The sequence below is a fragment of the Heterodontus francisci genome, chromosome 6 (assembly GCF_036365525.1).
Source record: "Heterodontus francisci isolate sHetFra1 chromosome 6, sHetFra1.hap1, whole genome shotgun sequence".
Classification (NCBI taxonomy): Eukaryota; Metazoa; Chordata; class Chondrichthyes; order Heterodontiformes; family Heterodontidae; genus Heterodontus; species Heterodontus francisci.
Window position 1 is genome coordinate 103,255,043 of NC_090376.1, and position 22,688 is coordinate 103,277,730.

At 42.9% G+C, this 22,688-nt stretch overlaps 1 protein-coding gene across 1 annotated transcript in view; it reads right to left on the reverse strand.

Moving 5' to 3' along the window:
* Positions 1–22,688, reverse strand: part of sugt1 (SGT1 homolog, MIS12 kinetochore complex assembly cochaperone) — a 162,578-nt gene that overhangs the window by 131,255 nt on the left and 8,635 nt on the right. Inside the window, exons 4-5 of the mRNA XM_068034116.1 lie at positions 15,496–15,565; positions 12,031–12,101 (exon numbers count right to left, since the gene is read on the reverse strand). Of these exons, the coding sequence (XP_067890217.1) occupies positions 12,031–12,101; positions 15,496–15,565 (141 nt within the window). The remainder of the gene's footprint in view (positions 1–12,030; positions 12,102–15,495; positions 15,566–22,688) is intronic.

A 22,688-nucleotide genomic window follows, 5' to 3' on the forward strand; every position in this document is an offset into this window, starting at 1 on the left:
CCAGGTGTGGCCTCACCAAGGCCTTGTATAATTGCAGCAAAACATCCCTCCTCCTGTACTCAAATCCTCGCGCTATGAAGGCGAACATACCATTTGCCTTTTTTACCACCTGTTGGACCTGCATGCTTACATTCAGCGACTGGTGTACGAGAACACCCAGGTCTCGCTGCATATTCCCCTCGCTCAGTTTATAGCCATTCAGATAATAACCTGCCTTCCTGTTTTTAGCTACCAAAGTGAATAACCTCACATTTATCCACATTATACTGCATCTGCCATGCATTTGCCCACTCACTCAACTTGTCCAAATCACCCTGAAGCCCCTCTGTATCCTCCCCACAACTCACCCTCCCACCCAGTTTTGTCTCAACTGCAAATCTGGAGACATTACATTTAGTTCCCTCATTTAAATCATTAAAATATATAGTGAATAGCTGGGGTCCTAGCACCGATCCCTGCGGTATCCCTCTAGTCACTGCCTGCCATTCGGAAAAAGATCCGTTTATCCCTACTCTTTGTTTCCTGTCTGCAACCAATTTTCTATCCATTGCAATACACTACCCCCAATCTCATGCGCTTTAATTTTACACGCTAATCTCTTATGTGGGACTTTGTCGAAAGCCTTCTGAAAGTCCAAATAAACCACATCCACTGGCTCCCCTCATCAATTCTACTAGTTACATCCTCGAAGAATTCTCGTAGATTTGTCAAGCATGATTTCTCTTTCGTAAATCCAGGCTGACTCTGCCCGATTCTGCCACTGTTCTCTAAGTGCTCTGCTATAAAATCTTTGATAATGGACTCTAGAATTTTCCCCACTACTGACGTCAGGCTGACTGGCCTATAATTCCCCGTTTTCTCTCTACCTCCCTTTTTAAATAGTGGTGTTACATTAACTACCCTCCAATCTGTAGGAACTGTTCCAGAGTCTATAGAATCTTGGAAGATGACCACCAATGCATCCACTATTTCTAGGCCCACTTCCTAAAGTAATCTGGGATGCAGACCATCAGGCCCTGGGGATTTATCGGCCTTCAATCCCATCAATTTCCCCAACACCATTTCTCTACTAATATTGATTTCCTTCAGTTCCTCTCTCTCACTAAGCCCTGTGTTCCCCAACATTTCTGATATGATATTTGTGTCCTCCTTTGTGAAGACAGAACCAAAGTATGCATTTAGTTGGTCAGCCATTTCTTTGTTCACCATAATAAATTCAAAGGGATTCCTGACAACGCAGCTCCCCGCTGATGTCATCAGGCTGCGCCGCGGTACGCACATGCGCAGACGGTCTCCTGCTCTCTGCGCATGCGCTGCGTTCCGGCTTGCCAGGACTGGTTAGCGCATACGCGGATGACGTCATCGCGTGACGTAGACTTCCTCGGGAAACGCGCCTGGTCGGCCTCTGCGCATGCGCTTTATGCAACGCCAACGGGTATTCACGCATGCGTCAAAGCTTCGGCACGAGTTTCTGAAAGTGGAAGAAGTTTCGTCAGGCATTTCCTCGCAATAATTTAGTCGTTTTGGAGATTTCAGTCTGCTTCATTTTTATTAGACAGAGGAGATTTCTCCAAGGTAAGTTGCTCTGCTGTTGTAAGTTGCTCTGAAAACATTTCCATTGTCTGCAGCACTGCATGTGCTCCAGTCCCTGTTGTAAGCTGCTCTGAAAACATTTCCATTGTCTGGGGCACTGCATGTGCTCCAGTCCCTGTTGTAAGCTATTGTCTGGGGCACTGCATGTGCTCCAGTCCACTGCACTGCACTAAAATCCTTTCCATTGTCTGGGACTATGTGCAGGCAATACATGTGCTCCAGTCCCTGTTGTAAGTTGCTCTGAAAACATTTCCATTGTCTGGGGCTGTGTGCAGGCAGTACATGTGCTGCAGTCCAGCGAACAGCTTTCCATCTAAACGGTCACTTTCATTTTTGTAACGTTTCAATGGAGTGCATTCTGTATTTCTTATCTCATCTCATGTTTCCCATGTGGTCCCTTAATAGCCTTCCTGAACTGCAAACGTCAATGATGGCAACTTCAGTAGATTCCACACAGCAGCTCCTCTGCACTGCGAAACAGGTGCACACCAGATTTTGGGACCTTGTCATGGTGCACATGTAAACTGCTGCCAACAACACACCTGGGGATGGCTGACGTTTTGGTGAGGGCACGAGGAACTTGGGGCATGCTCATTGAATGTCTGTGTAATTTTTCAGGTATCTCGCCCTGGGCTGTGAGGTCTTCATCAGTGTGAAATTCAATAAGAGCAAGAACAAACTGTGTGTAAGCTCCTACCATCTTGTACATACCGGTCATGTTTTGCATCCAGAATGTTTATGCTTCTATGCAAGGAGACGACAACTGAACCACGATGAAAGGCAGAAGGTAGAAGAGTTGGTCAAGCTGCAGGCTGGAAACAAACAGCTGAAGGATTATATCGAGCGTTCATTCAATAAGACAGTGACCCTTAGTGACATTAGAAATGTAAAATCCCGGCTCAAAACAGGGGATGACAGCATGGATGCGCTGTGTGATACGCTGGAGAAGACTCAGCAGGACGGGGCTGCAGTGCGGGTTGGCCTGCAAGGAAGCAACATCCTCTATATTGCCTTCATGACACCAGCCATGAAGGCCCACATGCAGGCCTTTCCTGAACTGATGTTCATGGACGGAACGTACAAAATGAACAAATGCAGCTACCCTCTGTACCAGGTGATGGTGCAGGACAATGTTGGTAGGGGCAGGGCTGTGTTCTATGCCATGGTGAGGAATGAGACGGCTCAGATGCTGGACGAGATTGTGGGTATTTTTGTCGATTTCACGGGATCCAGCGCCTGCCGCGTGATATCAGCCATTGTGGATAAAGACATCAATGAGATCAATGCGATCAGGAAGCATCTCCCAGCTGCAACTGTTCTCCTCTGTCAGTTCCATGTGATGCAGAGCATGAGGAGGAAGATCAGCATCTACCCATTGAATGGTGAACTGAGGGATCAGTTGTTTATGATCTGCAAGGAAATGGTTCATGCACCTTTGGAGGAGAAGATCACAAGTTGTGTAGAAAGGATTGGACATCTCTACCCACCCCTGCAGGACGACCTGCTGACAAACTGGATTCCACAGAAGGAGATGTGGGCATCATGTTCACGCGGTAAAGTCCTAACGTTTGGGAACAACACCAACAATCGCATGGAGTCAGAGAATGGCAAGATAAAGCACCTGCTACACTCCTCATCCATGAAGGAATGCATCTCAGCGCTGATCTTCCACAATAGTGTCCTGGATCGGGAGCGCTCCTATTACACATTCCTGCAGGGAGCCTCTTTCAAGCGCATCGCAAAGGCACCAGCAGATCTACAATCATTTTACACAGGATTCACCAGTCATGCGGTGAAGCTGATGCATCAGGATCATAGCCACATTCATAGAATACATGTCAAGCAGCAGGATGAAGGCACAGTGACTGTGATTTCTGGTGCCAAACAGTACACACTGCAGATACATGATGGCCAGGCTACCTGCAGCTGCATCTTCTCCATTCAGACTTCGTTGCCCCGCAAACATGCTACTGTTGTGCAGAGGCATCTGGGTCTGCCTTTGGAGAGGAGAGGCTTGCCCCCAACTGCCGCTGGCATGCATCTCAGACAACAGGCATGGCTGCTGCCATTGTGATTACAGAGGAACAGCCAAGGCCCCTCAGCTACAATGAAAAATACCGCTTGCTTTCAGATCAATTGTACCAGCTACAACAGGCCGTTCTGCAGAGTGGAACAGCATCATTCATGCGGAAACTGGACTGGCTGCGGCGACAGACTCGCCGCTGGCAGCAAGGACTGGCTGATGAGATGGAGCCAATTAATTTGCCCAACAATTGCCCGGAGGCACCTTCGGATGGAGGTGGCCACGCGCTGGACATCAGTCGTGTGCCACAATCCATGGATCCTGAGCGTTTCACCCCCTGGCCTAATGATCTGATGGACCATACATACGCCTGCCTGTTCAAAGCTCCACTTCATCCACCTGCGCTACCCTCTCCTTGCTGTTCAGTTACACAGCCACCTGTTCCTACAACCAGAGGAGTGCACATGGACACACAGCCACCTGTTCCTGCACCCATCAGAGCAGTGCACATGAACACACAGCCACCTGTTTCCCCATCCACCCTTGAACAACCATGCAGAGCCTTGTGAGACTCCGTAATTGCCAGCTGCTGCCTGTCAAGCAGAGAGGGCGGCCAAAGGGGTCAAGCACTTGGGGAACGTTCAGCAAGAAGAGACTGAGCACTAAAAGAAACAAGCATGCCGTGTCCAGTGGTAGCACGAATCTGAATGCTCTTGCTGTGTACACAACTGGTGAGGTGGGAGTGCAGCCACGCCGTTCTCCATCCTCAATGTTGCTTTAAGGCAAAGGTAGGTAAGAGTGAAAGAAATGGAAGGTGATGCTGATAGTAGTAGGCAGGATTAAATGGGAGCATTTGGGAAGGCGCAGGAGTAGCATAACCACTAGCAGGGAACAGCTGGGCTAAATGGCCTGCTTTATGTTCATAGTCCAAAAGAAATGTGCTTCTTTTTCCAGCATCCTACCTCCACTCCACCCCTCCCCCCCGCCCCCTCCCTCCCCCCCCCTACCTCCACCCCTCCCTCCCCCCCCCTATGTTCCCCTATCACCTACCTATACTAGGGGCAATTTATAATGGCCAATTTACATATCAACCTGCAAGACTTTGGCTGTGGGAGGAAACCAGAGCACCCGGCGAAAAACCACGCGGTCAGAGAGAACTTGTAAACTCTGCACAGGCAGTACCCAGAATTGAACCCGGGTCGCTGGAGCTGTGTGGCTGCGGTGCTAACCACTGCGCCATTGTGCCGCCCCTACTCCATTACTTCTCATTTAGATGGTGGCACTCGGCATCGTCACCCAAAAACATGGGTCACACATGTATGCTGACTCAGTTCCATCGCACCTCTGCCTCTCGAATATCCGCTATCTGTTCTGTCGCACAGCTTGTCTGAAATCCGGTATTGGATAAGCAGAAATTTCCTTCAATTAAATATTGGGAAGACTGAAACCATCGTCTTCAGTCCCCACCACAAACTCCATGCCCTGGCCAACAATTCCATCTCTCTTCCTGGCAACTGTTTGAAACTGAACCAGAAGGTTTGGAATCTCAGTGTAGTACTTAACCCAGATATGAGTTTCCGACCATGTATCTACTCCATCAAGACAGTTTATTTCCACCTCTGTAACATCGCCAGACTGACAATGTCTCAGCTCATCTGCTGCTGAAACTCTCATCTTGCTTTTTTTTTAAAAAACCTCTAAACTTGACTTTCCCATCTTCCACCCTCCATAAACTTGTGCGCATCCAAAACTCTCCTGCCTGTATCCTAACTCACACCAAATTCCATTCACCCATCACCCCTGTGCTCGTTGATCTATACTGGCTCCCAGTCTGGCAATGCCTGGAGTTTAAAATTCTCATCTTTGTTTTCAAATCCCTCCATGGCCTCGCCCCTCTATAACCACTCCAGCCATACAATCTTCCAAGATATCTGCGCTCCTTCAATGCTTGCCTCTTGTACAGCCCCCATTTTAAACTGCTCCACCACTGGTAAGCATGCTTTCAGTTATCAAGGCCCTAAGCTCTGGAATTCCCTCCCTTGACCTTTCCGCCTTTCTCTCCCCCTTTAAGGCACTCCTCAAAACCTAGCCCATCTGTCCTGATATCTCCTTATATGTCTCAAGTCAAAGTTTGTTCGTTAACACTCCTGTGAAATGCATTAGGACATTTTATGACACTACAGGCTCTATAAATGTAAGCTGTTCGTGGATGAGGAAGTAAAATGACAAATATATGCAGAAGGATGGTTTTTATGTGGATGAAGATGCTAAAAATTGATTTATCCAGGGGTAATGGTAAATGCCACAAAATTATTGTTATTGATAAAGTACCAAATGAATTAACCATGTTTTGTATTAATTAATGAGATTGAGGCAAAGGATGAACAATGGCAGATGTTACATCTCTCTTCAGGGAAGGAGAAAAGGGGTAAGTGAACCAAGTACTGAATGGTTAACCTTATACGATTAGTAGGAAACTTAAAGATGAGCCAAAATATATGCATGATTAGGAGGAAATGGACTGATTAGAGAGGCCCATGGTTTTATGAAGGTCATATCTGACTAACTAACCTGATAGGATTTTTTTTGAGAAAAACAAAAAACATTGAAGATGGGCATGGCAGGGGCGGCTGTTGAGTGGAGAAATGTTGCAGCTCTTATGGACTCTGAAAGGATTTGACCAATTTCTTTAAGAAATAGACGGCAGAGAGTAAAGGTTGTCGTAAATGGATGTTTCTCAGACTGGGAGGCGTTGTGACTGGATCACTTTATTTGGACAAGTGGGTAACAAAAGTTGCCTGCCAAAATAAAAATAGGAGCAGTGAACATTCAAGAATAACATACGGCACTAAAAAAAAGGCAGGCTATAACATTGGGCAGGTATTTAACAAATGCAAGTTTTAATACAGAAAAATGTGATGTAATATAATTTGGAAATAGGAAAGGTTTCTTTCTGTGCTAATATTTCTGTTTATACGAAGGTAACAGAATGAATACAGAAAAACATGGAAAATATATCTGGGAGTAACTGTGGAGCGTTGGGACACTTGGCCAATATAAGTGGAAATGAAGTCTAAGATATCCTCAGGTTTAATGATGCCCTAGTAGACTACACTTTTGGTTACCATTAGAAAGGATGCAGAGAATAGCAACAAGAATTCTCTGAAGTGTAAAGGGGATAAATTATGATGAAAAATTAGAGATGTTTAAATTCCACAGCCTCGAAGTAATGTGGTTAAGGGAGAGAGTCACCAAAATAGATAGATATAAAATAGTACAGATAAGGCATAAATTTAAAACATTAAAAAATATTCTTACTCAAAAGATGATACAGGTTAGAGGGTCAAAAAAATTAAAAGCACAGAAATGAAATTTGTTTCCTTCTCTACGAAGCTGAATCTAAGACTTGCATTTATATAGCACCTTTCATGACCTCAGGATGTCAGTGCTTTACTGCTAATTAGGTATTTTTGAAATGTAGTCACTGTTGCAATTTAGGTAAAGGTGGCAGCTAATTTGCAACCCTCTCAGAGGTATACAACTTTGGAACTCTGCCTCAGAAGGTGGTGGAGGCAGGGTAGCTGAATATTTGTAAGGCGGGGGTCAGTAGATTCTTATTAGGCAAGGGAATCAAAGGCTATCAGGAGTAGATGGGAACATGGAATTCGAGTCATAAACAGATCAGCCACAATCTTATTAAATGGCGAGGCAGACTAGAGGGGCCAAACGGTCTACTTCTGCTCCTAATTCCTATATTCGTTACCAAGTTCCCATGAACAGCAATGAGATAATGACTAGATAATCTGTTTTTGCCATGTTGATTGAAGGATAAATTAGTGGCCAGGACACCAGCAATAACTTCCCTTCTCTTCTTTGAAACACCACGAGATCTTGCCCACCTTAGAGAGCAAGCCAGGCCTCAGTTTAGCATCGCATCCAAAACTTAGCGGCTCCACTGGTGCAGCACTCCCAGTACTGTACGGTAGTGTCAGCCTACATTTGTGTGCTCAAGTCTCCAGAGTGGGACTGAACTCACAACCTGCTGACTCAGATGGCAGCATTACCAACTGAGCCACTTCTGGCACAGTGAAGAGAAATATGAGGAATGGAATGGCCTTTATTTATCCTTGTTTTTATTAATTATGCATTATGGCTGCAATTTACCTCATTGCATTATTCTTGCTATTATGGCATCATCTGCAAACTTACAGATGTGATTTCTTCCCACAAGTCCTTCGATCAATCCTCGAGTACCCTGTTCATAACCTCTTTCCAAACTGAAAAGTTACCATTCATGCACAAATGCTACAGCAACTTCAGACCAGGGCAGATGCGTGATCGAATCCAAAATTTCAAAGTTGCTGTTGAAGACACGCATTTACGCAAGCTTCATGAGAACAGTATCTCCCAGTCTGCCTCACCATTGAAATGGCGTGAAGCTGCTGTACTTGCACTGCAGATACAAACTAAACTCGCCACAGAAATTTAAGTCTTGCACATTTCGGTCTAAGCTGACAATTACTGCCAATCAACCTCTCTAGCACTGAAAATTAGCTATTACTAGTGTGGATTCACATACCTTTTTTTAGGTGATAATTGCTGTTGCAGATTTCAATAATGTAAGTTTTTGTTTTACATTTCCGTTGATTTTTCTTCTCAATCCAATCTTCCCTATTTCTCTTTCTATACCCAATTTGGTATTGGATTCACAAATACCAATTTGCTCATACATTCAACAACTTGCAGCACAAAATATCATTGGGAATAAAACAGGTGACGGTAATGCTAAGTCTAACAGCAAACAAACTAAGCACAATGGCTATTTCTTAGCTAAAAAAAAAACAACCTTTGAAAAGTAAATATATAGCCACATCCAATCAACATCTCACTTCGCAACATAGACTGGCAGATGTTGAAACCATGTGCATGAATAATGGTGAACACCATTAACAGTGAATACGGTATTATAAAATACATTGCTTCAAATCTATCTGAAGCAGGGCATTTACACTTTTTCTGCACCCTTCAGCTCAAAGATGTTTTGTGGCATAACTGGCTGGAAGTGTGAGCTGTTAATGGTGCAGTGAGGGCAACGGGGCATCTTGGACCTTAGTGAATGATGGACCTAAGAGGATCTCCTTAACCAGTGAGATTTAAGGATTAAGGAACAGAGGGATGATAGAGGAGGAGGGTGAATTAGAGTCTAATCAGGTACAGAAAGAATTAGAGAGGGAAAGATTGGATTAAGATTTGATTAAGATTGAAAGAAAAAAAAGTCAGGGGAAAAAAAATTGATAAATTCGATTTTTTTAAATCTCTCAGCACAGATTGATTTCATCTCACATTAAAACGCATCAGCCAATTTTTAAATTATTTTTTATTCTTGGGCCTCCTGAAGTCTCTGCATTGTTATCTACGAGAGGCAGTCAAAAAGTAGGGACTTTGGCCAGCTCAATCCTAGAGGTTTCTTCCCACTTTTTCCATTTAAAAAAAAATGCACCACAAATGAAGACTGCCCACCTTTCATCCACAATTAAATATAACATGTCCATTGGTTATGAGGCAGACAGAATCTGATGTGCAAAACATGAAGCAAGACAGTTCATGATTGTAATATATGCACTGCTTACATGAATTTTATAGGTAATATATACTATACGTAATGCACATGTAAATGTTTTACCATATTAAGTGCTGCTAACTATGTATGACAAACAAATTTCTCTGCAGCACCTGTGGAAGAGTCTGTCACTCCAGAATTGGCCTTTATAGCCACTCCAGGCGCTGCTTCACAAACCACTGACCACCTCCAGGCGCGTATCCATTGTCTCTCGAGATAAGGAGGCCCAAAAGAAAGAACTATGTAACACATACACTGCATTTTTAAAAACATGTACTCCCCGCCTATGAAACTTTGCTTCCTATTATCACACTTCTGTCAACTTTTTCCAACACGAATCCCTACGTCCACATTTATATTGGAAACTTGTCACACTGTAGTGGGGCTGCAGTATCTCAGAGTTCTGCATCACCAAGCTCTTGGTGTTGCAGAGAAACTTCTAAGGTCCAACAAATTTTTACTTCCGTTACCAAATTACTACAGGTGCTGCTATAATATAGAAAAATCAAGGCATGTATAAAAATAAAGTTTGAATGTATTACTTGAAAATGGGTACTGCAATACATCTGCACACTCTGATCCAATTTCCCCCCACCCTCTAACTGCATTTGACCAAAAAAAACTATAGCTTACTCTGTGCAAAACCACAGGAGCTAATTAGTATACCGAACCCCTTGCAGAAAGAATGCACACATTTCCTGTCTACAAATCTTACTTCACGCTGTTGTGATTTTCAGTCAATTTTTTCTATCAATATTTACTACAGCAATTTGCTCTGCCAACATTCTCCATTCAGTTCTATCAACTGTCACGTTGTATCTGAAGGCTCCGGACACTAGGAGACTTTGTGAAATGGGTTTCTGAAGTGACTTTACTTTCAGCGCTCCTCTATCTGCAGCCATCCACTTTTGCTTTTTATTACTTATTCTTTGTATATTTTGTGAGCATTCTGCTTATCCGAAGTGCTACTCTTTACACACTTCGTTCTTCAATCTGCTTGGTTTGATCTGAATGTTGATCACATTTAATGCTTCTCAGTTTTCCACTGAGAGTCTCCCAACCATTTGTGTTCCAACTAGCCTTAACTCACTCTGCATTTCTTTGCAGTCCGATTTTTTTATCTCGCTGACTGTTCTGTACACCATAATAAGCAATCTGGTTTAAACACCATGATCACCAGGTCCTAGATGTTGTCACAAGCACTATACCTGAATTATTTACTAAAGATTATATCCAGAGAAGTTTGGGCACGTTTGCTGAACTTAGGTAGGAAACAATTCTGTATCACCTCAAGATTCATTCACTCCTCAGCGCTCTGGTACTTCCCAACCAATATCTGGGCAATTAAAATGAACAAGGCATGTAAAAAGACCAAGATGTTAATCAGCAAAGTTATTTTCCTCTCTTAACGCTCCTGTTCTCTGTAACAACCTTTAATTCTCTTTTACTATGCTTGATATCACTCCGCATAGTCCTCAACTTTCTTGGCTAATGCAAATGTGCAAATTGAACATTATTCCATTAATCACTGCAAATATGAGTCATCAGTGCTCGGTCAGTGAAAAACTGTACTCAAAGGGAGCACATGCTTCAAGTGTAGCATACATGACTTTATGATATCTACATGTGGTGCCTTTAAAAGTTTTCCTTCATTAGTGCATAAGCAAAAACACCAAGGCAATTGGTAAGCTTGCCTGAATTGTTCAGAGAGAAAATAGGAATAGACTTGATACTTCAACTAGAAATAACACTGGCACAGAGTGAACAGGCACCATGCCTTTGTCCTGTGCCGCAATATGCATGATTTTACAAAAGCCTTGATTTGATCATGGAGGCTGAAAACCAGATGGTTAGTCTGATAGACTCAAGTACATCCCTTTTGTAAACAGACCATGTGATTTGAAAGTTCACTTGAAGTTTAGTTAAAAATATGTTTTTAAAACTACAGAAGTGGAGGGAGTTAGAGGGGGAATTCCAGACATTGGGGCCAAGACAGATGAAGGCCAACAGTGGACACAAAGGGGGAATGGGGACAAGACACCGGAATCAGGATAGTTTGGGACGGGGGGACGGGGGGGGGGGGACGGGGGGGGGGGGGGGTTGACTGTACGGCTGGAGAAGGTGATTGAGCACGAAAGCGAGAGGAGTGAGGCTAAACAGAATATATGGGGCCTCTAAAAATAATTTGGGGGGAGGTAAGAGCTATCCGTTTCCTCTGTTTCTATTAGTTTTTATCCACTCTCTTACCACATTCCAGAAGCCAGAGTTTTGTGAGGTGCAGTTCCCCATTCAAGTGACCTTTCTTCCTGCACAAACCTCAACAGTGAGCGCTGGCAAGTTATTTGATCACTGCTCCATCACAACCAAGCTCAATTCTATCCTCGCTCTACATCCCTAAACACATACACACTTCTAGTAGATATTGCTGGATAACGATGAGAAGTAGGAACCTTGGCTAAGTTTTTCATAAGGCAAATATATCAGCCACACCACAGCTGAGCTAAGACCAAACAAATTAATTGGGGGTAGATGGATCAAACTAATCGTTCAATACGAATTAACTGGTATCACAGGCACATTCTCCATTGGCCAAATATAAACTAAGGTATGAACACATTATGGTCTCACGAAAGAAGAATGTGTAAAGGATTAACAATTTAAGAATATTTATTACGTAAGGTTCCCCTTACTTTCAAATGAATCAAATATAATGAGGCAATAATTACTGGAATATCCCAAGTTAAAAAGCCACAAGATTTTATAACTGAAGAAAACTATGAAAAAAAAAACCTACCATCTAGTTCCTGTCCTCTTGTAAAGGACTCCATTGATGACCGATACATTTTTAAGTGATACTCTGCAATTCTAAATGAACAGAAGCAATATATTAAAAAAGCAATTTTTAAGAATATAAGCTCCAAATAATTAACTATTGCTGCAACTTTACTGTTTTAATTATCAATTATTCCAAAACAAATGCATAGTTTGGAAATACAAAAGCTCCTGTCAAGATTTTACTTCTTGTGTAACTGTAATCATTTTCTGTGGTGGAGAGAAGTGACAAAATGCAGTAGATGTAGCAGTGTGTCAAACTTGAAAGAATAGCAAAATACAGATTATAAACTATTACTTAAGTTGCTTTTCTGGGGGAATAAAGTCAAATAATCAAAACATTTTCAAAGGGTATCTTCTTTTCCACTTGTACATTAGTTATCCATTCACAGCAGTGATAGAAATACAATAAATTGGTTCAAGCTGTTATCATGCAATGATGTGTTATTTAAATGACTGTTTCAAGTGTTTTCAGTAGTACAAGTGAGATATCTATTACAAAAGAGGCAACACTATAGCTGAATCGGCCTTTCCAAGAGACTAGCTTTTTAATAAAACAAGGCTGTAACTGAAGCTGCATTTGGTTCATCCTCCAGTATACCTCTACCTATAAGAAATTGTAAGACTAGTTGGTGCTCAGTTCCAAGTGTACTTTCACTTGCAAAAACAAAGATTAATCACAGCAACTGTAACAATCCTTCTGTAGCTAAACTTCAGCAACATTAGTAGATTGGTTTGGAATTACTTGAAGGAGACATTCTAGCAATGATTACTTCAAAGTAAGGAGTCCCTTTTTACAATTAGACTTTATCCCTGGCAAAATTATAATTGACCAGCCTTGAACCTTGCAGCTGGGATCCAACATTACTTGAGGACAGGTTCCCTAAGTCAGGTAGTTCATCAGAAGAAGCCAGTGTCAGTCAGAGAGATGTGGACAGCTACTTGGAGCCATGACCAGCTTAAATTCTCATAAGATAAACATCTTAGTTAAAGGGTGTCCAGAATACAACCCTCTAAGTCCAGGCAACACAATCCTATTTAGGTTTATATTATTTATTTTCAGGTTCTTCCAGTAAGAATCTTGAGGTTTCAAGGAGGCTGTTTTGGTACTTTTGGTGGGGTAATTTCTAGAAACCATAAATCAGGCACAACATTAATTGCCACTTGGAAAAGGGTTAAATAAATATGACAGCCAACATGAATTTGTTAAAAGCCAACCATGTACGACTAACTTGATCAAGTTTTTCAATGAAATAACAGAGGATTGATGAAGGTAGTGCAGTTGATGTTATGTATATAGATTTTCAGGTGTTTGATAAAGTGCCACATATAATAGACTTGCTAGCAAATTTGAAGGCCATGGGCAAGGCAGTGACAGCATTGATATGAAATAGGTTAAGAGACAAAAAGCAGACAGCAGTGGCAAACAGTTCTTTATCAGACTGGAGGGATTTATACAGTACTGTCCACCAGAGCATTGCTCCTTTTGATATTAATGAACTGGAATTGGATATGCAGGGTCTAATTTTACAATCTGCACATGACACAAAGCTTGGAAACGTAGTAAACAGTGAGCATAATCGTATCAATCTTTAGAAAGAGAGATTGGTGAAAAGGGTAGACACATGTTACTTAATGCAGAGAAGTGTGAAATGACACATTATGGGAGAAAAATGTGAGGCAGCAATACAAATAAATGGTACAACTTTAAAGGTGGTGCAGAGATCAGGGGGTTCAAACACAAGTATTTGAAGTTGGCATGACAAGTTAATAAAGCTGTTAAACAGCATATGGGATCCATGGCTTTATAAAGAGGCATAGAGTACAAAAGCAGGGAAGTGATTCTGAATCACTGGTTCAGCCTCATCTGAAGTATTGAATCTAATTCTGGGTGCCATATGTTAGGAAGGATACCAATGCCTTAGAGAAAGCGCGAAGGAGATTTACCAGAATGGTACCAGGGGTGAAGGACCTCCATTATGTGGAGCGACTAAATAAGCTGGTATTGCTCTCATCAGAGCTTGGAGACCAGAGGATTTAAATAGAGATGGAAACAAAAATATTCCAATTGGCTTTATGCTCCGAAATTACATTTCCAGCTTTCTTTTAACTTTTCCCAACTCTTGATACCTGGAGCAAATATGGTTACTCATCTCTGTACAGTTGCAAAGGCAAAAAAGTAAGGTTAGACAGCAAGAACAATTTCTTGAAGCTAGTCATGTAAGCAGTTTGAATTTCTGAAAGTGAGGTGGGGTGGAATGACAGTGGGGCATTTTGGAGATTTGTGAATTAGTTAGATTTGCATGATGGCCTGTTAACAGTTCATCGAGGTTAGTGAAACTTGCGTAATTGCCTCATGGTTCATGAGAGCTTTACCCCTTCATAGTTCTCCTTGAATTAGTCACTGTATTTTTCCTCTCTTGCACATCTAGTAAATAGAGTGAGACCTAACTGTCTCTTCTCCACCTATTCCTCGTATGCTTCTGATTCTGCAAACTTGTTCCATACGCTAACACTAAAGCTGCCAATTTGAAAGTGCAATAATCACTTTGACATATTAGGTCATATGAGTTATAAATGCTCGATGACTGCCAAGTTGGCAGCAAGACCACACCTATTTAGTCAAACCCTGAAGTGAACCTCTCTCAAAGTATGCTATCTGGGCATTACGATTACACCCAACTGAGGCAGGAACAGTAGCGACATTTAAGAGGCATCTGGACAGGTACCTGAATGAGCAAGGCATAGAGGGATATGGAATTAATGCAGGCAGATGGGATTAGTATAGATAGGCATTATGGTCAGCATGGACGCGGTGAGCCGAAGGGCCTGTTTCTATGCTGTACGACTCTATGATAACTAATAGTTGCAGTGACAGTACGCCTCAAGAATCTTCCTTTGTACTCCTCAGATCATACATTAAAGATGGTTATAGAGCTATCTAAATGTTTAAAATACATCAGTAACAATTCTTGAAATAAAAATGTAATTTCAGTTCGTAAATATTGCAACAAGGAAAAATATTATGTAGGAGACATAGTAATCACATGCAATATGTGCTGGTAGCATAGTTCCTATGCCTTCCATTTTTCCAACAAACTTTAGCTTTTTGCTCAGTTTACTTTTTTCCATTCTTATTTCTTTCTATTTAAAATTCTGAATCATACAGACATACTCAACTCGTAACAGAAACTTCTTTCGCAAGCACTTTCATTCTGTATTCTTGATCAAATTTGCTGATTTTCAAATCTCATGTGCACATGGGAAAGTCAATCCCAAGCATGAAAGTAGCACTGTTGTATTGGTGACTTAAAATATAATAAAAGCACACAGTTCACGTTAGTGGTTTACTGCACCCGAACACGAAACAGTTAGTGGTAAAAATGAGTTACACGTATACACACACAAACACATAATAAACACTCACCCTTTTCTAAGATATGCTAAAGCACAGTTCGGTTTCAACTCGAGGGCTTTGTTGGCATCTTCAACAACCTCTATAAAACAAGGGGGAAATTTTTTAATCAAGTTAAAAGCTTTCTTTCCATTTTATGATCTTACTTCATCTAGTAACCCCAGCCCTTTACTCAAAGAGCAATTTTACTGATATGCAATTTAGAAACTATGGATAAGAGGTGGCATTTAATTAGAAAATAGTTCTTGATTTAAAGTATTGCCTTTGGATGTTTCATATTCACTTCGTTCTGGCAACGGCCCTTTTAAAATTCCTATATTTTAATACTTTGTCTTTAGTCCTTAATAGCACAATTTGGTGTTTTAAAACATGAGGCGGGTGCATTGTAACATCAAAAGGAACTCAAATGTTGTCCAATGTGCAATTAACCAGACAGACCAAAGACTTCAACAAGATTAGCAGGAATATTATAATTTTTAAATAACTATTCTAGGTAACTGAACAAACCAAGTATACAGTGCCTCACAAGAAGCAAAAGATTAATTTCACCATCATCACCATGACTGATATCCCCATGACTGCTCTTCCTGGCTTTAATACAGATTTTACTGGGCAGGATTAGTGAATCTCTTGTGACACTGCCCACAAAAAATTAGGACAGGCAAAAGACATGTGAATCTCCCCACCAAAAACATGTTGGAAATTGTTTGTAATTTAAGCTACCAAATTCCAATCTTAAACTTGAAAGGCTGGCAAAGAGGTACAGGCGCTCTCAAGTTAATAAAGATAAGCAGCATCGAGCACTGGGCAAAACCAAACAGACAAAAATCAGATCTTCCGGCTGAACAAAATATCCAGATGATAACTATTCAGCACCCATTAACAGGATACAGAAGATCCTGAAGGGAAAACCTTGGGTGCGGAATGAGCAGTAGAAACAGCCTGGAGAATTAGTCTCAGACAAAACTGCCAGACTATGAAAAAACTGAACCAGTAACAGTCAGGCAAATTTTTAAAGAGTAAACCATGGCAAGACTAGCATTTTAGCAGAGGCTAAGGAAAAACAGATCCTGTGAGGTGGTGACTAAACAGCCAGAACAGCAGAATTGAGCTGAGAGAAATGTACATCTTAGAAAAGTTTTTAAATTCATTATTCATTTGTGCATTGAAATGGAAGAAAATAAAGCAAGAATTAAGTACGTAGTTGTTCTAAAATCACATCCAAGAGGAAAGTTAGGAATGCTGATCGCGTCTTTGAACTAAGACCATATCACTAGTGATGCAGTCGCTACAGGTATGGGCAGAAGGAGCTTTAGGAGTTAATGAAGGTCCATGAAGGAGAAGTGCAAAACTGCAGGTGTGACTGCGTAACAGCTGGCTTTATAATGGGAAGTTCCTCTGAGCGACTGCAGAGACACAATAGTGAGATGTAAATAAGTAATACACAATAATTAATCGATTAATTAGGTTCAAGCGAATGAGGTAGGTAAAGTGGATCAAGTAGCAGTAGGAGAACATTTAGGGGACAGTGATCATAGTATCACAAGGATTGGGTTAGCAATGGAAAATGACATGGAGCAATTTGGAATAAAAATTAATTGGGGGAGGGTCAGTTTCTGTGGGGTGGGGGGAGAAACTGATATGACCCAGGTAAATTGGAATCAAAGATTGGCAGGCAAAACTACAGAATAATGGGCTGCCTTTAAAGAGATGGTTCAGGTACAGAAACAAGAAATGCTGGAATCACTCAGCAGGTCTGGCAGCATCTGTGGAAAGAGAAGCAGAGTTAACGTTTCGGGTCAGTGACCCTTCTTCGGAACTGACAAATATTAGAAAAGTCACAGATTATAAGCAAGTGAGGTGGGGGTGGGGCAAGAGATAACAAAGGAGAAGGTGCAGATTGGACCAGGCCACATAGCTGACCAAAAGGTCACGGAGCAAAGGCAAACAATATGTTAATGGTGTGTTGAAAGACAAAGCATTAGTACAGATTAGGTGTGAATACACTGAATATTGAACAGCAGCAAGTGCAAACCTGAAAAAAAACCTGAAAAAAAACAGTGGGTAAGCAAACTGAACAAACTAAGATGAAATGAAATAAATGCAAAAAAAGATAGTAAAAAATGTAAAAAAGAACGTAAAAAAAAGGAAGAAAAAATAACTAAAAATGAAAGTAAAATGGGGGGCTGTCATGCTCTGAAATTATTGAACTCAATGTTCAGTCCGGCAGGCTGTAGTGTGCCTAATCGGTAGATGAGATGCTGTTCCTCGAGCTTGCGTTGATGTTCACTGGAACACTGCAGCAATCCCAGGACAGAGATGTGAGCATGAGAGCAGGGGGGAGTGTTGAAATGGCAAGCAACCGGAAGCTCAGGGTCCTGCTTGCGGACTGAGCGGAGATGTTCCGCAAAGCGGTCACCCAGTCTGCGCTTGGTCTCCCCAATGTAGAGGAGACCACACTGTGAGCAGCGAATACAGTATACTACATTGAAAGAAGTACAAGTAAATCGCTGCTTCACCTGAAAGGAGTGCTTGGGGCCTGGGATAGTGAGGAGAGGGGAGGTAAATGGGCAGGTATTACACCTCCTGCGATTGCAGGGTAAGGTGCCCTGGGACGGGGACGAGGTGGTGGGGGTAATGGAGGAGTGGACCAGGGTGTCGCAGAGGGAACGATCCCTTCGGAATGCTGACAGGGGAAGGGAGGGGAAGATGCGACTGGTAGTGGCATCACGCTGGAGGTGGCGAAAATGGCGGAGGATGATCCTTTGGATATGGAGGCTGGTGGGATGAAAAGTGAGGACAAGGGGAACCCTGTCACGGTTCTGGGAGGGAGGGGAAGGGGTGAGGGTAGAGGTGCGGGGAATGGGTCGGACACGGTTGAGGGCCCTGTCAACCACAGTGGGGGGAAATCCTCGGTTGAGGAAAAAGGAGGTCATATCAGAAGCACCGTCATGGAAGGTAGCATCATCAGAGCAGATGCGTCGGAGACGTAGAAACTGGGAGAATGGAATGGAGTCCTTACAGGAGGTAGGGTGTGAAGAAGTGTAGTCGAGGTAGCTGTGGGAGTCGGTGGGCTTATAATGGATACTGGTAGACAACCTATCCCCAGAGATGGAGACAGAGAAGTCGGGGAAGGGAAGTGTCAGAGATGGACCATGTATAGGTGAGAGAAGGGTGGAAATTGGAAGCAAAGTTGATAAAAGTTTTCTAGTTCGGGGCGGGTGCAGGAAACGGCACCGATACAGTCATCAATGTACCGGAAGAAGAGTTGGGGGAGGGGGCCTGAGTAGGACTGGAACAAAGAATGCTCGACATATCCCACAAAAAGACAGGCATAACTAGGACCCATGCGGGTACCCATAGCGACACCTTTTACTTGAAGGAAGTGCGTGGAGTTGAAGGAGAAGTTGTTCAATGTGAGAACAAGTTCAGCCAGGCGGAGGAGGGTGGTGGTGGATGGGGACTGGTTGGGCCTCTGTTCCAGGAAGAAGCGGAGAGCCCTCAAACCATCCTGGTGGGGGATGGAGGTGTAGAGCGATTGGACGTCCATAGTGAAGAGGAGGCGGTTGGGACCAGGAAACTGGAAATTGTCAAAATGACGTAGGGAGTCAGAAGAGTCACGGATGTAGGTGGGAAGAGACTGGACCAGCGGAGAAAAGATAGAGTCTAGATAGGAAGAAATAAGTTCAGTGGGGCAGGAGCAGGCTGACACAATGGGTCTGCCGTGACAGTCCTGTTTGTGGATTTTGGGAAGGAGGTAGAAGCGGGCTGTCCGGGGTTGTGGGACTATGAGGTTGGAAGCCGTAGAGGGAAGATCTCCAGAGGAGATGAGGTCAGTGACAGTCCTTTGGACGGTGGCTTGATGTTCGGTGGTGGGGTCATGGTCCAGAAGGAGGTAGGAAGAGGTGTCTGTGAGTTGGCGTTGAGCTTCTGCAAGGTAGAGGTCGGTACGCCATACAACAACAGCACCACCCTTGTCTGCAGGTTTGATGACCATGTCAGGGTTAGACCTGAGAGAACGGAGTGCCTCAAGTTCAGAGGGGGACAGGTTGGAGTGAGTGAGGGGGGCAGAGAAATTGAGACGACCAATGTCTCGCCGACAGTTTTCAATGAAGAGATCAAGAGCGGGTAAGAGGCCAGGGGGAGGGGTCCAGGTAGAGGGAGAATGCTGGAGGCGGGTGAATGGGTCTGCTGGTCGGGGGGAGGACTCCTGGTCGAAGAAGTGAGCCCGGAGGTGGAGGCGACGGAAGAAGAGCTCAACGTCATGCCGAGCGCGAAATTCATTGAGGTGGGGGCGTAAGGGGATAAAACTGAGACCTTTGCTGAGTACAGAACGCTCAGCATCAGAGAGGGGGAGGTCAGAGGGTATAGTGAATACACGGCAAGGGGTCAGATCAGAAGGGGTGGGGTCAGAAGGAAGTGAAGCGGAAGGAGGATCTGGAGGGGCATTAGTCCCCATCAGCTGCTGGAGCTTGCGTTCCTTAACACCTGAAAGGAAGAAAAAAAGTTTTTTGTTAATGCGTCGGATGAGACGCAAGATGAGATGAAACTGCGGAGTAGAACAGCTTTGAGATAAGGTGAGACGGTGCTGCTGGAGAGAGAGGTCCAGTGTGTGCATATGGCGGCGCATAGCACTGAGTGTGGATTTCAGGATGCGGCGAGAGTAGCAGTCCAAGGAACGTTGTATTTCTCGGAGATACCTGTGATCCTGGGTGGTTTCAAAGCATGATGGGTGAAACTGCAGTTGGAATCCACGTGGAATAAGTCGGAGCCGGAGACAGTCACTGAGGAAGGAGATGTGGCTGTGAAAACGAGTTTTGGTAGATACCTTATCAAACACCAGGAGGGAAATAGAAAGCAATGAAGGTGAACAAGGTAAAAGAGACAAACGAAAATCCCGTCGGAGAGAAGAGCAGAACTTCTTCAAGGTAGGCATTCCTGGAAGAGAAGTGGCAGTGAATTAAACACTAAAATAAAAGCAAAATACTGCGGATGCTGGAAATCTGAAACAAAAACAAGAAATGCTGGAATCACTCAGCAGGTCTGGCAGCATCTGTGGAAAGAGAAGCAGAGTTAACGTTTCGGGTTCAGGTACAGTCAAGGTACATTCCCACGAGGGGGGAAAAGGAGGACAAATAAAGCTAGAGCTCCCTGGATGATAGAGAGATAGAAAAATGAAGCAGAAAAAGGGTGCATATGACAGATGTCAAGATGATAATACAAATGAGAGCCAGGCTGAATACAGAAAATGCAGAGGGAAAGTGAAAAAGCTAATAAGAAAAGCAAAGAAAGCATGAGAGGAGACTGGCAGTTAACATTAAGGGGAATACTCAATAGGCATATAAATAGTAAAAGGGTAGCAAAAGGAGGGGTAGGACAGATTAGAGACCAAAAAGGGGATTTACACAGGGAGGCAGAGGGCATGACTGAGGTATAAAATGAGTACTTTGCATCTGCCATTACCTAGGAAGATGTTACTTCCAAAGTCATAGTGAAAAAGGAGGTAGTTGAAACACTACATGGTCTAAAAATTGATAAATAGGAGGTATTAGAAGGCTGGCTGTACTTAAAGCTGATAAGTCACAACTAGGACTGGATGGGATACTTTTCTTGGTATCCTCAATGTAAGAGTGGAAATTGCAGAGGCACTGGCCATAATCTCCCAATCCTCCTTAGATACAGGGGTGGTGCCAAAGGACTGGAGAAATGCAAATGTTACACCACTGTTCAAAAAAGGGTTATGGATAAACCCAGAAACTACAGGCCAGTAAGTTTAACTTCAATGGTGGGAAAGCTTTTAGAAACAATAATCCAGGACAAAGTTAACAGTCACATGGACAAATGTTTATTAATTAAGGAAAGCCAGCACAGATTTGTTAAAGGATACGAAGCGTGGATATGAAGTTGGATAATTGACAGGAAACAAAGTAGTGGTGAATGATTATTTTTCGGACAGGAGGAAGGTATACACTAGGGTTCCCCAGGGTCAGGACAGGGACCACTCCTTTTCTTGATCTTTATTAATGACCTAGACTTGGGTGTGCAGGCACAAGTTCAAATTTGCTGATGACACCAAACTTGGAAGTATTGTGAACTATGAAAGGATAGCGATAGACTTGAGGAGAGCATAGACAAGCTGGCAGTATGGTCGGACACGTTGCAATACAAAAGCAAGGAAGTTGTGAACCTTTATGAAACACTGGTTCGACCTCAACTGGAATATTGTGTCCAATTCTGGGCACCACACTTTAGAAAGAATGTGAAAGCATTGGAGAGGGTGCAGAAAAGATTTATGACAATGGTTCCAGGGATGAAGGACTTCAGTTACGTGAATAGATTGGAGAAGCTGCTGCTGTTCTCTTTAGAAGGTTGGCAAGAGATGTGAGAGAGGTGTTCAAAATCATGAGGGGTCACGACAGAGCAGATAGGGAGAAACTGTTCCCGTGATCAGAAATGTCCATTGGACACTGATTTAAGGCAATCGGCAAAAGAACCAAAAGAAATGTAATGAAAAACTTTTTTTTTATACGCAGTGATTGGTTAGGATCTGGAATTCACTGCCTGAGAGTGTGGTGGAGGCAGATTCAATTGTGGCTCCAAAGGGGAATTGGATAAGTATCTGAAGAGAAAAAAAATTGCAGGACTACAGGGAAATGGTGGGGTAGTGGAATTAGCTGAGTTGCTCTTGGAGTGCAAGCACGCACATGAAGGACCGAATGGCCTCCTTCTGTGCTGTAGCCATTCTACGATTCTATAATTAGTTTATATGAAAGAACTAATATAAATGTTAAAGATGTACACATTCAAGTTGGAAAGCAAAAGGATAAGTGCTTTCTGTCTAAAGCACATGCATCATACATAAAACAATTTCTCCTGTTTTTACTTGCCAATTACCTGAAATCTGTGTCTTTGGTTACGAATCCCTTTCCTGCGGAAAGAGTTTCTCCCTACCCACTTTATCAAATACTCTTTATCAGCCTCAATTTTAAGCACATATTAAATCGTCCTCTAACCCTCTGTGCTCTAAGGAATACAATCCCACCATCTCCAGTATCTCCACATAACTGAAGCCCCTCATTCCTGATATCATTCTGGTATACCTCTGCACTGTATCTAAAGCTTTACCATTGTTCCTAATGCAGTCATTTAGTAGTACAGAACTTCAGTATTGCTGAAAATAGAGACATGCTATCGAAGCTTTTCAA